General features: G+C 39.2%; 1 protein-coding gene across 11 annotated transcripts in view; it reads left to right on the top strand.

The window, feature by feature from the left end:
- Positions 1-16,655, top strand: part of kmt2cb (lysine (K)-specific methyltransferase 2Cb) — a 90,172-nt gene that overhangs the window by 13,545 nt on the left and 59,972 nt on the right. For all 11 annotated transcript variants that reach the window (XM_042497364.1, XM_042497367.1, XM_042497365.1 and 8 more), the window contains exons 3-8: positions 5,840-5,928; positions 9,552-9,699; positions 11,788-11,994; positions 14,336-14,445; positions 14,632-14,741; positions 15,350-15,512. In XM_042497364.1, the coding sequence (XP_042353298.1) occupies positions 5,840-5,928; positions 9,552-9,699; positions 11,788-11,994; positions 14,336-14,445; positions 14,632-14,741; positions 15,350-15,512 (827 nt within the window). The remainder of the gene's footprint in view (positions 1-5,839; positions 5,929-9,551; positions 9,700-11,787; positions 11,995-14,335; positions 14,446-14,631; positions 14,742-15,349; positions 15,513-16,655) is intronic.

The raw sequence follows: 16,655 nt of genomic DNA, 5'->3' as shown, positions 1-16,655 counted from the left end.
CTCCCATTGGAGGATGCTGACACTGACAGATCTTTCCATACTGCATGAACGAGGGGGGTATGTGCCGGTGTTTGTGTGTGTGTATGTGTGTGTGTATGTGTGTGTGTGTGTGTGTGTGTGTGTGTGTGTGCACACATCTGTATGAGTTGGCACACAGCCATATGGTTGGAAACGTAGACATGGTTGTCTGATATGCTGACATGGCATATTCAGTAAGATAGTAGAAGGTTTGCACTTTCTTTATAATGTTTTTTTCTTCTTCCTTTTATATTGCGATGACTTCTCTTAAGAGATGACAGGGGTAAGTGGGGAAAAAGGCTAAGATTACATTTGACATGGCACTCCAGAGAGAAAATCTTGAACAGGGGCAGTAATTAGATATTTCTGGGTCACTCATCAGGAGGTAGACACATGAGAAGGGATATCCTGATTAATTTTGTTTTGCCTTGGAGCTCAATCACAGTTCTGAACCAATACTTGCATTTCTACCTGCAAACTGCACGGTGCAATCCAACTCACTACAGCACAGTATGTTTGACACCTGAATTAAAATGTAATTGTGTGGATGTTGATACTGCTACTACTACTAATACTTCCACTACTACTACTACTACCACCACCACTACTAGTACTTCTGTACATTATTTGATTGACTACTATTTCTGCATATGTTCAGCTACAGAAAGTATTCAGCTGTCAAATGGTATGCTTTTTTTTTCTGCTATTGAAATGCTTGCATGAGAATCAGTGACGACAGCTTACTCATTCTTTAAATGATAAGGCTGAAAAATCTCCACAGCGCTGTCACTGACTGCTGCTGTGTTTCCATTGATGCAAAACAAAACCATGTTGCATGTTAGTCCTGGCAGTTACTAACTTGATGCTGGACAGTATTTACAGCAAACTTTTCAAAAGGCAGTAATCCATCATGGTTTGAATGATAAATTGAAATGGTAATGCTAACCATTTGGAATTTTATCGTGAAACTGATAAAAGTTTCATCCCTAGTACAAAACCCTGTCTGTCATTTAATTTGAGACGAGTTTATATGTAAAAACAGATAAAATCCATTAATATTTATTTGTGCCTATGAGCAGTGTCCATTAATATTTGTGTCAATAGTTTTTTTTGTTTTGGTCTTTTATTTGTGATTTTAGCTACCTGCTCTGGTCTGTGTGGCTCTTTGGTCAATGTGGATTGTTTTTAAATGTGCTATATTGATAAATTTGATTTGACCTGTCGTGAAGTAAATAAACCAACAGCAGTTTGATTGATATTACATTTCCATGTTGAACAAAAATGCATGCAGCTGTAGCAAGACGTTTGCTTTAGTAAAAATATTATAAATTGGAGAATTTTAGCCACAACACATTTTGTTTTGTGATGATAAAGTTTGAAAAATTTGTTTAGCACCTACCTATCTGTAGACAGTTTTAGCTTCATCATACTAATAAAACATGGTCATTTTAAGGTTTGGCTGATGTTTTGCACTGATTTCAACAAATGAAGACACCCCTAAAGTGATCAAAATTGTATCTGACTTCATATAACCAATTCCAATTGAATAATTAAAAACACAAGCAGTGATCAATCTGAATACTCATTAAACAGGGCAGATTAGGAAATGACTACTTTTGAATTGTGTCAGTCTTTTCATGAGTTTTCTCTTTGTTTAATGCAGTAAGGTACTCATAAATAGTGACATTTAGGCTATAGAGAGTAGTATCAATAAGTGGTCATTTAAAGGGCAGGATCTCCAGTAGACTCTACTAGCACAAGAAGTGCAATTATTTTGTTTTTAGCTTGAAAATCAGTAGAACTAGCTTAATTATATTTAAGCATGATAATGTTTTTTTTTTTTTAATTAAGAAAAAGATTGCCATAAATGTATTAGTCCTTAAAAATAAAATTGTGGCACAGCTTTAAAGTGTAGTTTTTAATCTCAAACAGACCTTTCAGAAATTTGTTGAACATGACAATCTTTCAGGTCTCTAATGACAAATTATTTTTGCATTAGTCATTGGGAAATTAAATGGAGCATTGACCTTTTCACAAACTCGCAGCTCTGAAAATATAACCATCACATTATTACTAATGTGCGTACATACTCAGCTTGTGACTTATACCTCAAATTGAGACAAAGCAAGCCTTATTTTCCGAGGTTCAGAGTGCCATTCTCTGCACACAAAATGGCATCAGTAGTTTGTTTTCAACAGAGTAGCTGTTGATCACATATCTTATACCTCATTTCTACTGCAATTAGCATGTGTACGCGGGTTTTTTAAACACGGGTAAATGAGAAAAATGTCTGTATTCCCACTGCCACTAAATTTACCGATGGAGAACAAGTTGGACTTTCTGTCAACTGGTGTGTGTGTATGTGTGCACGTGTGTCTGCTTGTGTGCATTGACTTGTTGGTGAGACATCACGGACAGGCAGGAAAACAGGTAAACAGCAGCAGGAACAGAGGTCTGGGAAAAGTTTACAGTGGTTTCTTCTTGTTATTTTTCTCCTACTTATTAAGTCCCCCTTTCAAAGTTGGTGCAGATGTATTTGATCAGTGTTTTAGTGCTGCTTATGTGGACACGGACTATAATTCTACCTCACTAACACCACAGTTAGCGGGTGCACGTGGGTTTTTTAAACACGGGTAAACCCGCTAAATGGCTTTATTCCCACTGCCACTGAACTTACAGCTGGAGAGCAAGTCGGCCTTTCTGTCAGCTTGTGTGAGTGTGTGTGTGTGTGTGTGTGTGTGTGTGTGTGTGTGTGTGTGTGTGTGTGTGTGTGTTTGTGTGTTTGTGTGTGTGTGTGTGTGCGCGCGCGCGCATTGTGCAGGCAGGAGAGCAGCAGACAGCAGAGGTCTTTGAAAACAGAAACAACCTTTCAGTAACAAGATAGCAGCTGCAATCACTTTTTGGCAAGTTGAAAATTGCATTTTATGCATTGCATTGGTCTTTTAAAGGTATTTACACAGGTAAAAAGGCACTGAGTGGACTATAATCTGTCAAATATATGCACTCTGAATGAAATGTAGTCATTTTGAGGCAGAAACAACCTTCCTGTGGCAAGATAGCAGCTGCAATCACTTTTTGGCAAGTTGAGAATTACATTTTATTTGCTGCATTGGTTTTTTAAAGGTAGTTAAACGGATAAAAGAGGACTGGGAGAGCTACAGTCTGTCAAATATATTCACTATGAATGAAATCAAGTCATTTTGAGGCAGAAACAACTTTTCAGTGACAAGATAGCAGCTGCAATCACTTTTTGGCAGGTAATAAATTACATTTTATGCATTGCATTTGTCTTTTGGAGGTATTTACACAAGTTAAAAAGGACTGGGTGAGCTCTAATCTGTCAAATATAACACTATGAATGAAATCATTCAGTCATTTTGAGGCAGAAACAACCTTTTAGTGACAAGGTAGGAGTTGCAATCACTTTATCCAGTGAAATGGACTGGAGTGGTTAGAACCTCGGGCACAGAGCAGGTAATATAATGCAGGCTCATAAGGAAAATAGCAGATAATAGCTTTATTTTTACATTACCCATCCATAAAGTATGATAGACTACTTTCAAAACGTAAACAAGATTTTAGACATTAAACACATACAAATAACGGGAACAACAATATTGTCTAGAATCGTGTAAAAGCCATGCCTGATCAAACTATAAATCGCAAATACGTGAAAATTGGGTTTCAAGAAATATTAAAGTTTCACAAAGACATACCTATGCTCTTACCACTGACATAAAGTTATGTGTATTTACATGTTACGACTGCTTGATCCATGTGAGAGCAGCTGAAGACATGGATACTGGGCGATACAGCTTTAACAGCTTTAACTGTTTCTGGCAGACGACCACTTTTTGGCATCTAGTTGGTTAAAGAGCTGAAATTACCGTGTTCACCTGGGTGTTGCATTCCTATCAATGCTGATCGGAGTTGGAGGCGATAAAAAACCATTTCTACTGCAGAGTCATTTGACCATTAAAAAGCCCGGTGTCAGCGGGTGTTTTTTTTGTGCAGGTTTTTATGTGCAGTGGGAATGAGGCTATAATGAGAGGTTTTAGCGGAGTTTTTTTATTGGCTGGCCTGTCCATGCATTATGAGATGTATCTTAGTATGTGAAATACATGGTAATTGTATATCCCTTGGCAGTAATCATTAAAACAGCATGGTTGTTAATGTATATATCCATGGACTTCCATTAAAGCACCATAATAAGCAAATGTGCCAGAAGTAGAATCATAGTAGATCTTGCATAAATAATAGCTTCTTTCTTTTTTAAAATTGGAATAATAACAAAAAAGACCTAAATGTGTTTAATGTGTTGTGTATTATCTGCATCATTTGTTTTGTCAAAAGCAATTATTGACATGCCTATTTTATTGAGATTTTTTGGGATGTGATATTCATCACTGCCCTAAATGATTGCACAAACAACCCTAAGGATATGTCTGCACAGGATACCCAACATGACTCATGCACATGCATGATTAGATATTTGTTTTTGCTGTCTTAAATTACAGAGCTATTATCATATAATAAGTGATGTTTGTACTCTGATTTGAATTTCAACGAGAGCATGTTTAGTTAGACTGAGTCGTCAGCCCTCCAGGGACTGTAAATGAGAAAGACATTTGTTCCATGTTCTTCAGATAACCATGCAAATTTCAGTCTTAGTGTATGAGCAACAGTAAGGTTTAAACCATTGTCACCCTGTCATCACGCATAGTCATAGTCGTTTATTTATGGTCATTAATAGGGATGCGTGATATATATTTGGCCGAGAAATTATTGGTCGTTAATGGGACATTTTTATTGTAATGCATTATTCCAATAATGGTGGAACTATTCTTAGTTTTTGGTGTGTTAAAAAAAATGATTTCAGTTAGATTTGGTTAAGTCAGGGCTGTGGAATATTAAATCCAGGGTTCCCACGGTCATTGAAAACCTAAAACATAAGTCATTGAATTTCACAGTCTCATAGCCTGGTAAAGTCATGGAATTAGTAAAAATCATTGAATGTTTTGGAAAAGTCATGGAATTTTTATGTGTTATTAGTTTAATTGTTACAGTTCTCTTCTGTTGATAGCCTTCCATGTAATGTAAAAAAATAACAAAAAAAACCCAATCAACTATTCGAGACTGGAAAAGGTTTATGTTTTCTGTGTAATTTTCATACAATAATTAACATTTAGAGTAAAGTATACTACACAGTTCTGCTCGTGTATTATGTTGGTCATTAAATTCTTCTTATTGTTATTGAAAAGTCATGGAAAAGTTTTCAAATTTTGTCAGTAAAATGTGTGGGAACCCTGTAAAACATCTATATTTTCTCACTACATCTTAACCTTTCTTACCCTGAGGTGTGCATGAACTACAGGTGAAAAACTTCTTAAAAGACAAAAATGTTAAATTATTGGTTATGGTAACTGTTGTCGGCCATGAGAACCAGGTAGGTATCGGTTATTGGTATTCTTGAAAAAATCCATGTCATGCATCCCTTGATGTTATTGCCATAGAGCCTCTTTATTTTAATACCCAATCTCTTTACCTTTTTAGAGGAGAGTGATCTAGATTGGCCTGCCTCCATTTTCAAACTCCACATACTACCAGTCTGTATTGTGCACCCCCCACTACCACCACTCCGCCATGCCCAGCGCCTTGAGTGCCTCCATTAAAAATCAGTGACAGCTGTGACTATATTTAACTAATTCATGACCGCACCGCTACACCCCCTCCTGCTGGGGCAAACCGGGGCACTTTTTCTTGTCTTGTTCTTTTTTTTCACCACCTCTGTTTATTTGTTTGTGTCTCTTCCTCACCCTAGGGGTCGCACCAGAGGGAGGGTTGTTGTGGATGAGGAGGACAGCATGGATGGGACTGAGATAACAGAGTCCATCGGCCCTCAGGACACAGGTGAGACTTTGCAGTCCCCCTTTTTGATCCATTATGTACACGCTGGTTACATCAGGGAGTGATATGAGACTTGAACTTGCACATCCAGCCAGCCTCATGCGGAGAGTGCTTCAAAAGGGTATTTCAGTCAAGGTAGAAGAGGAGTCTCCCTCTCCTGGAGAAGGATGGATGAGAGCTTTTTCTTGGCGCCCCATGCTTCTACTTCAGGGCTATAATTGAAAGGGTTTAGCTTGAGCTGTGAAGCTGCAGTGGGTGTGTATTTTTTTCTCCCCTTACTGCTTCCATCTCTCCACTTGCTTCAAGATTGGCATTGAGGTGCAGTGGGAAAGAGCCCTAGGCTAATGCCCTCTAAAAGCTTTTTAAAATCCCATCAGTCTCTCCAGACCCATTTATGTGCTTTTTTATGTGTGTACATCACATCATGTGACCAAGCGTCTCATTCTCATACATCTCAGTGCTGCCCTGTTGCTGTGCTGGAAACATTGGGGAATACAATTCTGCCAGTGACTAGCTTTTCTTTTATTAGCTGTGTTTTTACATTTCAGAGACAAAAGGTAATTATTAGGCATTTTAAAACATTTCAGTAGTATAACTGAGTATGTTTGCATCCACTTTAATATTTCACCATTTTTCAGAATATGACAATTTTCTGAATTTGATATTCAATTCAGTATTCATTTATATATTTTGTAAACAGCATATTCTCCATGGATAATTTGAATTGTTCTAAATTTAGCATTTTCTGATCAACATGTGGGATATGCTGGAATTATTTAGGTTTCAATGACATTATTTGGGCTTGTATACAGCACATTCAAAATATGCTTCTCAATTTGGGGTTTTTACTGCTGTTTGCGACACACGGCCTCTTGTCTGTTTATGGCACTGTGCATTATCATGGAGATGTTGTATACAAACTAATTTGCCAATAGTTTGCAGGGCTGGTGTAGAAATGCATGCTCAAATTAAAAAAACGAAAAACGCATACTTTTCAATATAATAAATTAATTGGATTGTAAACATATTTTTAGATATGTGCAAATGTCGCAACAACAACCTTTTCAAAAAGGTGGTTGAAGGAATAAAACGTGAAGGCTGAGTTCACATGGTCCAAAACGTCTACCACTGGTAGGGAACGTACAAAAAAATCCAATTTTGATGCTAAAAAGCAAACATCAATATTTTGACCCAACAAATGACATGTTAGGACACTTCAATCTGAGTATGCACGGCTGCATGTAAATGGGAAATATTCATTTTCATTAGCCTTGTTAACTGTAGTTGGAATATTATCTTTTTCAGAATAATGGCAAAAATCTAGATATTTTGTGCACGGAAACATAGTCATTTTTTTCTGTTTTGGTTGTTATGTTTGTTTCGCGGGGAAAAAAAGAGCATGCTCTTGAGTTTTGTTCGATATCCACTAAAACCTCAGTGTTTCCAGCAGTGGCTCTCTTGCCCCCAGGCGTCAAAAAGAAATGTACAATTTCCATACAGTCCTGTCCCTAAAGTGATGTGCGTGCAGCTGAGGTCAAGCATTATATATGTGTGCTTTGAAAAAGTCAAGATATGGGCTACATTTGCCTGCATTTATCTTACGTATAACCCTTGCTTTACTTGCACAATGTAACTTGAATGCTTTATGAAACCGACAAAAAAATTTAAATATATTTGAAGCTATAACAAGCCACATACTTGCACACATATATCATATTGGCATATTAAATGCTTAATAGAATAATGAGAGGATTTTATTGTTAAATATTATGAAAAGCTTTAAAACTGTAAGTCTGTGATGCGTCTTCCACAGGTGCATTCAGTGCATTAGTCCTTGTGTAATTCTATTGGATGACACTGAATCATTGCAGTGTTAGCCTAATTACATCTCAATGAAATGTTAATAAAAATTCTGCATGGCCCAAAGTCTCAGAGAGAGAGAGAGAGAGGTACTTTTGGGATTTGTTATGTATGATTAGCACAGTGAATTGAGCCTGTTTTTTTTTGGTTTTTTTTTTTTTGAAACAAAAATATAATTGAGTTTAGTTGTATAACAGGCATTATATTTGCCATTAATATTTAACCCCACTTCTTGAGACATTTTACCCTCCATGATTCTTGTTTTTTCCCTGCCCCCGTTGTTATTGCTATTCTGTACAAGAGCTTGATGTTCCCAGAGGGTTTACTGTAATCAGTGCGAGAGCATATGGTCCCCATATTTTACCATCCATCTCACTAATAAAGGCTGTGTTTTTGACCTGGAGGAAACTGACTAGAATGCAGTCAACCTGCCCTGTGACAGCTTGTACCTGTCAGAAGCTGCATGCTGAATTTACCATCATAATTGGCAATGAAGTGAGGAGCAGGCAGCTAATAGCATAGAGGCCAGTGTTGAATGGGCTGCGGTGCTCAGAAATGCTCAGAAAAAAATCCCAAAAAACTGACTTTGATGAGGTAACATCAACGAGTTGTTGTCTTCATTGTTTAAATCCAAGTAAAGTGAATTCAGAGATTTGTTTCAATACATATTCTAAATGTTGGAAACTGATTGTTGAAAACCTGTTACAAAGACCCTTTACTACATGGTACTAAATTGTTGAATTAGACGGTTGACTGTTTTTTCACCATTTTCCTGTTTTAAAATTTTTTGGGCAGGCATAAAACCATAGCTAGGTGATGCAGTAGAGCTATACTCAGCATAACCCGGCCCCTGACAATGTAGCAGTAAAAAATGAGAAGCATCATTAGTATAGTCCCACGATTGGGCGAGGCCTCTGCTCCTCCAGCGGGCACGCCCCCAGAGTTTCAGATCAGAGAAAACTGCATTTTTTCATGATTATGAGACCTTCTTTTACATACTTAGCGATTTTTTTAGTCATTCACACTTGGTCAGGTGTTTAATAACATCTTTATGTGATGTGACAAACTCAGACCACATTTTAATCATCACTTTACACGGACTTTAAACAATGAAAATGAAACATTTTTATATCTATGCAAACAACGAAATCTACCTGACGTGACTCATGTAGATGACTTCTACATGAGTCACGTTGTAGTAAAGTGCTATATAAGTGCAAGTCCATTTAACATTTACCATTGATTACAGTTTTATTCTTGTTATGTTTATGTTATGTCATATCATTTCAGTGAAATAGCCACGAACATGCTAGCGTACCTTTAGCATTGAATGGAACGAGGACCCATGCACTGTACAGCTGCTGTACTAACGATGTGTGGCGGATTCAATGGTTGGGTATACCAGCGCTATACCAGCACAAATAAACAAAATAAGCAAGACAGTGGTAGACCACCCAAATATACTATGTGGCAGAAAAAATGCTGCATTATTGGTAATAAGTCAAATTCTGTGACACTGTGTGATTCACAGTGAGGTGTCCTCCAGTGTTTCCCATAAAAATAAATAAATAATAAATAAAATGCATTTATTGAATAATTTTTCTCTTAGTTTGAACACTGTTGGATATATTTTGGATGATGTTAGCACATAACTCAAGAAAATATATAAATCTGGTCTAGTCACTTTTAAACCTGTTGCATATTATATCGTAAATGCTTAGTTATTTCTTACTAACTGATATTTTCATTTTTTTCACAACCACCAGAAACACCAGTCCAGCCAGTGGAAACTTTGGAAGTGGTGGCCACTGAGGTGCCAGAGGAGGACAAGCCCTCTTCCCCTCTGGCCCAGAGCCCTCCAGCCGAGAATTCAGCAGGACCATCTGTCCCAGCAAGTAGAGAAGTCAAAAGCAGGTTAGAAACACTAAACTTCCCATGAACCATAACTGTTTGACAAATGAGGACCCTTGTGCTTTTATAAATGTTTATATGAATGTTAGATGTACAAGCAGTAGTTTGCAATTGTGCAAATGCATAGCAATGTGACATGCTGTTTGCCTCGCTGTGTTCACATGCATAGATGAATTGAAATGGAGTCATCAGCTTTTCGAGGCAGCGCTCCCTTCCCAGGTGTCACTCTGTTAAAGGTTGTAATCAATCTTCTGGCCTGTCTCTGCTATCGATGTTAGTGATGGAGGGCAGAGCAGCAGCATCTCCTGGGATCTTATTAACAAGGCCATCTCATCCCCTAAAAATGTGATAAATATTTACCCCCTGTTTAGTCCTTAACTTTCCAGCTCTTGGCTGCTGTCCTCTCTTTTTGTCTCTTTACCACTTTGTGTCCTGACACCTTTCTCACATGCAGTCTGCAACACTTTCATGTGCAGTTACACTTTTCTTTTTAAGTTCTTGGTAAAAAATTAAAAATCATAATCACAGTTACTTTAGGTCACAATTATCTAACAAGATTACTCAATGACTTTGGAAATATGATGCATTTATTGAACTTAAGCAAAAAAGACTTTTATTATAGAATTTAATAATAATTTCGAGAGAAGATCTTTATTGTCACTCTTAAAAAATAATGAAAGTCAGTTTCACGACTCTTAAGCGATGCACAAGAAAAACACAATGCAAATAAATTAAGACTGCAAACACAATGAAAAGTGGTCTGTGCGGTTCAACTGTAGGCGGCTCATTGGTCAGAATAGTTAAGGCACTCATATACTGGCATATTAATTTAAAAAATGAATAACATATGTCAGTAATGTAATTCACCATCATAAGATTCTGACCTGCTGATAAGTCTGAACTGAGTTGTAGCTTGTGCTAGTTTATACAGAGAGGGCACAATGGACTGACAGAAATGTGTGTAAAGGCACATCTTTGTGGAGCTCAAACGCTTTGGTCATCTGCTTTAATTTGGCATTCTCTACGATGTTCAATATATGCGATTACAATCTGATAGCCACAGTGATAACAGAGTTAAACACTTGCTTTGCTTGTGGTCCACGTTTGCAAAATGACAGGAGGCCAAGGGCCAGTCACAGCGGCCCGACTCAGGTCAGGTGTATGCAGGGGGTTACTAAGATTTTAGAACATTCGGGGCTTAGCCCAGACCTCTGTCAGGGGGTGCTGGAATCCTCACTTGGCAATTTTTCAGATAAACAAGCTGTATTTTGATGCTTGTTTTGCACTCGGCCCCTTATGTACATTAAAAGTACCAAAAAATTCCTAGTGTGAATCTATTTATTTTTAATTGTGCATTAAAAGATGTTGGGGAGCCCAACCGGCACCCAATTGCATTATTGCAGTCATGCTGTCATAAATTAAATTTAAGCAGCCATCCTGAGGTTTCTGCTTAATAATGCAATGAGTGGCTAATAGGCTGCACAGACGGTTGTTGTTGCAGCGACTATTTTTTTTTGGAAAGAGGTCACTGTAGGTTTTGAAAAAGTCGCTAAAATCTAGTGAGAAAGCAGCCAAGATGACAACACTGAGCACACTGCTGTAAAGGAAAGGGGTGCGCTGGATTCATAACACAAGACAAAATAAGGGCATCATTGCAAATAGAATGCAGCGCAATGATCATTTTGTCTGTATCTTATTTTCATAATGAAAATTGTAAGTGAAAATGGAATTTTCACTTTCAATTTGCCCATTTATAAAAAAGTAAAACATATCTTTTTACTGTTACACTGACTCAAAGTTACAGGTTAAAGTGCATGTGAGACAGAGTCCGGCTTGATTTTCATAACATTGTGGATTTCTCTAGTGGTTCATATTTGAAGTGTATGGATATGTGTGTATGGAGACTGTGTGTGCGCAGGCCTCGCAAATGTCAGCATTATGTGTTTATACTGGTAAGTATGTTGCGACCCAGACAGTCCCATTGCCAGAAGAGGGAGGCCTTAATTCATGGTGACATGCGTGGCACTGTATTAAGTCACAGTAGGTATATATAATTAAACAGCCCCCTACCACCCATTTTCTTTGTTTCAGTGAGCGTCTCTGTGCCTTCTGTTACTGCGGTGGCCGTAGCCTGCTGGGTCAGGGGAATCTGCAAGCATTCAGCACCACGCCTCAGCTAGAAGCACTCTTCAGCCACAAGGGTGGAGGAGGCACAACGAGCGAAAGCAGTGATGGTGATAAAACCACTCAGCCAAAAATGGCCGGAGAGACCACCTCAGGACAGAGGGAAAAGACGAAGTAAGTAGGCCTGGCTGACACTGTAGAGACAAACGGTTTGGTTGTCAGTGTTGGTCAAGATAACAAAATCATCAGTTATGAGTTAATTAGCTGCAGGAAATCAGAATGCTGCTCCTGGCCTTACTTTAGTGATACTTTGTCCCTGTTGAAACTGGACAGTGCTGGGGAATTAACCATCACTTGCCCCTACCTCTTTGCCCTTACCCCTCCGTTTTGGTTGTTCACGCCCAGAAGTAGGGTGTCCCAGTTCTTGGGGGACAATAAGGTGACGTGGTTTTTCAGAGGCACCAAGTGTTATGAGAAGTTGTCGGCAAGTGGCAAGCAACAGAAGAAACCCACAATGTTTCAATGTATTCGGTGCTTTTCTATGGAACAAGCATAACAAAACAAATGGCTAGTAGTATGCTGATGTCTCAGTAGCTAACTAGCTAGCTAGCTAGCTAACATTACATCGTTATTGCTGATATGTGCGTGGCTGTCCCACGCTTTGACATATTTCCGTGTTTCATCCCAACATTTGATGACTTGTTTGATCTATTGACAGTGTTAAACTTATGTTGTGAATGAACTGCAAGCATCCACGCTTTTCTATCTCCAAGAGATAGATGGCCGATGTTATTGTGATAGTACTGTTATTGCCATAGTTGCCTGTTTACATAAACGCCATCAGTGACTTCAGTTTTCAACGTTTTAACCACTATTCTGATCTCAATTCTGCACGTTGCTATGTTTGCACATCCATCTTCACTTTTTGCACACTTATTTGCAATTTTTTTCTTTTGTATTGCTTTTTTAATCTTCCTGGCTTTTTTTGTTTGTTTTTTTTTGTTCTCTGTACATACTGTACATATCTTTATTATTACTATTGTTATTTTATTTTATTCTATTCTATTTTATTCAGTTGCTCCTCTCTTATTTGCTGCTGTCACGAAACAATTTCCCTGACGGGATTAATATCTTATTTCTATTCTACTCTACCCCTTGTAACTGTTTTAAGGAGCATTCAGGGCACTCAAAAACTCAAAAAAGAGTAATAGTAAAAATGAGAAATGGGATTCGGGCAAAGTCTTTTTTCTGGCTAAAAATTTTTACTTCGTGTTTGTTTGGGAAATCTTTGTGAAGATTGAATCTTTTATTTTGGATGAAATTACCTATTATCTTTTCCCCAGAAAGCATTATTGATCAGTGGATTATCCTGGTGAAAGAGAGCAATCATGGCAGTTAATAAATGGCTACACCTCCTCATGTTCACTAATATACACATTAACTTATACACACAAAGGAGCATGCACACAAAACAAACACACAAGCCTCACAGGCTAAAGGGCCTCTCACAGTTAGCAGGTTGTGTTGTCACCGTCCATTTGAAGGCTAAATTAGGAGCCGAAGTCCCTGGGCTCAGGGATGCCACATCAGGTGAAGGGTTCACATTAGCCACTCCCGTGTGTGTATGAGCGTTACATATTTGTGCAGTGTTGCAACAAAAGACCCTCCTCGGACTCTTTTGGACAGCTGCCTAATTTGTTTTGGTCCTTTTGGAACCAGTTGGGCGTCTCTCCGGGTTCCCAGTGACGTAATGGGCAGTTGGAGCAGTATGGGTCTGGCTGTGTGCCAAACCAACCAGGAGCTGTTGTGTTGCTGTTTTGTGATTGGTTGTTGGGGCCAATCCTCGGTTGTGCCACACTGAGGCACAGGAGGAAGCGCAGGGCCAGAGGAGAAATTATATATTGATTTGTCAGAGGAGCAGAGGTGGTGGACAGAGGGCAAAACTGTGGAAATGTGAGGAGGTTTGAGACGGTTATTTCATAGTTGGTGATGAAACTTTGGTTGTAAACAATGAGCTGTCATGAGTGTGCCATCATGCTTCCAGAAACCAGTCTCTTGATTTTGGCCATTGGTTTGTTTACTGGAACCGAGGTCCTTTTTAAATGCTAATGCTCCCTCTCAACATTTTCCGCATGCTATGCAGCTCACTGGTTCAAGCCAGGGACTCGGGGAAACGCATCCTTTTCAACAGATTTTATGAGACAGAACAGCCAGCCTCTTGTGCACACGCCAAACAAGATGGCCCTCTTCCTCCTCCTACTCTCCCTCCTCCCCCACAGCTTTTTATTTGCTGTCTAACATTTTTCCCCCAGCTCATTCTCTCTTGTCTTCATCTCTCTGCTTTTGTAAAAAACTGCACATCGTCCTCTACCTTAATGTCTCTCCTCTTGTTTCATTCCTGAATTCACTCAGGCTGTCCTTCTCCTGTGTAGCATAGCACGTGTAGCATTCAAAAAGAAAAAAAAAAAAACTTGTGCTGACCTGCATTCTTTGCAAACCTCTTCCTTTGTTCCAGTGGGTCTGAAAGCTGCGAAGAAGAACCAGACCCAGCCAGTCGATTTTGGGATGAACTTTCTCATGTCGGCCTTCCAAAAGATCTCAACGTCCAGTCTCTCTTCGAGTCAGGTAAGACATTGAACATTTTTCCTCCATTTTACAAAGCACTGTTAGCACTTCTAACGGAAAAATTAACATTTATTCATGAATGCGTTATCTGAAAAGCTGAATATGTTGATGCAAAATCTGCACCAGCTATTAGACTGTGACCTTTACCTTTTCTATCATCACATACTTTACATTATGAAATTTCAGGGCAATGCTGGGCACATCAGAGTTGTGCCTTGTGGTCCGAAGGTGTTTGTGAGGGCGAGGGACAATCTCTGCTTAATGTGGACAGAGCCATTGACTCAGGGAGCACAAAGGTGAGTCAGGGGAGAACATCCATGGACTAATAGGTGTTAACACCATCTTAATGTGTTGGGGCAGCAGGGAGGGACTGCTTCAGTGATGCACGGCAAAGCTGATGGATCAGACTGGCTGGTAAAGGTCGACCCGGCAGCGTGGATCTCTCAGCTGTGAAATGGAAAAGGTCACGCCACTCAACAGGGCTGAGCTCTCATGGCAGCTTAGCTCCTAGTGTTAGCAGCCGCACAGCTCACAGCTCTTCGATTGCATTTGCAGCCCATTGGTCGTGTAGCCCATCAGCAAGTCTTGCACTTGATCTCCAGAGTGGCTATTAGTGCACACTCATAGAACGGAGAGGAAGAGGGAATGGATGAGGTTCTGTCGCGAATGTGATCATCAGGGGGCTAAAACGGGGGTTTAAACAGGAGCCGTCTTTAAGCCGAGCAACCATGTGACTATTTTGCCAAAGAGACATTAAAGGATAAAGCACTGCCCGTACATAAGCTAAGTCAGTCAAAAAAAATTTCATGGACATGTTTTAGAGTTTCTTGTTTTCTTGGCTGTTAATGGAATTCATTTATTTTAGTTGAAGACATTTTAGATACATTTTTCTCTTTCTCTGCAGCACTGTGCATACTGTAAGCGCCTTGGAGCATCCGTTAAGTGCTGTGCTGAAGGATGTGCTCAACTCTACCATTTCCCCTGTGCGGGGGCAGCTGGGACCTTTCAGGATATCAGGAGCCTCTCGCTCCTCTGCCCAGAACACATTGAACTGGCCATTCACAAATGTAAGTGTTGAGTAGTACATGCAGCTTCAGCAAAATGGTTTACTAAAAAGGGACCCTTTGTCCTTTTCCTTATTGACTGTCATATGTGTAATGGTACAATGTTTGATGTTCATATTAAACATGGCTAAAGTTTCAAATAATGACATAAACATATGTAAAGAAATCCCTGTGAGCAAAAACATCAGCCTTCAGACCTTTCTAAATACTCCGTTACCATCGTTTTTTGTTTGTTTGAGGGTTTTTTTTCAGTTTCCACCATTGCTTTTCAATTTTTGAGACAAAATGACGTCAGTTCATGACAGATTTCTTTGTATGGTCATTTGCCATTGGCACACTACTGCAAGTGTTTACTTAACATAGTCTATATTGCTACATGTAGGTACTTGCTAACGTCAGGTAATCATAATTTTGTTTGCAGATGTTTTTTATTTCGTCCCTATTTTGGATCAAATTCCTGTTGGAACTTGTAGCATTGTGAAGATGTGGGTTTAGAAGCTTTTATTGGGGATTTTTTACAGTACAAAGTGCCGCTATAGTTCATTTCAGTCACTCCCTGGCTGGAAGAAGCCCCCAGGAACAGCGCCAGCCTTTGAGGTCAATTGTGCATAGTGGCCAAACACTGAATTACAGCGCCTGTGACCTTCACCAGATTCCCTTTGGCCCAGAAATACAGTTTCCCACAGACTTACATTGTAAAAGAGATGTCCATATACCAGTAGTTATACCAGCGTCAGAACCCCTGCAAAATGACTTGTTTCACTATCGCTATCTAAATCACTCAGACAAATACAATTTAGAAAGTCTAGAAGAGCCGCATGAGTAAATATTTTGTGAAACCATTCAAGTTAGCGGAGGACTAAACCGGAAGTTCGCCGCTCAGTTAGCGGAAGTCTCTAGTAAGCTAGCTGTATTGGCCTCATGATTCGGAAGATCTGGGTAATGTTATATCACAGAAATCAATTCTTTCTTTGTTTCATTAACCACGGAATAAAGGAATAAATTCATAAGAATAAATAGGCCCCCGCCTTCAACAATGTATCCATTTTCTTTTAATGCATCCGTGGGCTGCAATAGAGTGGTGAAGTAATGAGTCCTAAAACGCGGAAGTCCGTTAGCCTTTTAGCACGTCCGGCTCCCTCGTCT

The sequence above is a fragment of the Plectropomus leopardus genome, chromosome 12, assembly GCF_008729295.1.
Source record: "Plectropomus leopardus isolate mb chromosome 12, YSFRI_Pleo_2.0, whole genome shotgun sequence".
NCBI classification, from domain to species: Eukaryota; Metazoa; Chordata; class Actinopteri; order Perciformes; family Serranidae; genus Plectropomus; species Plectropomus leopardus.
The sequence above is the reverse complement of the archived record's forward strand: the minus strand, read 5'-3'. Positions and strand labels throughout refer to the sequence as shown.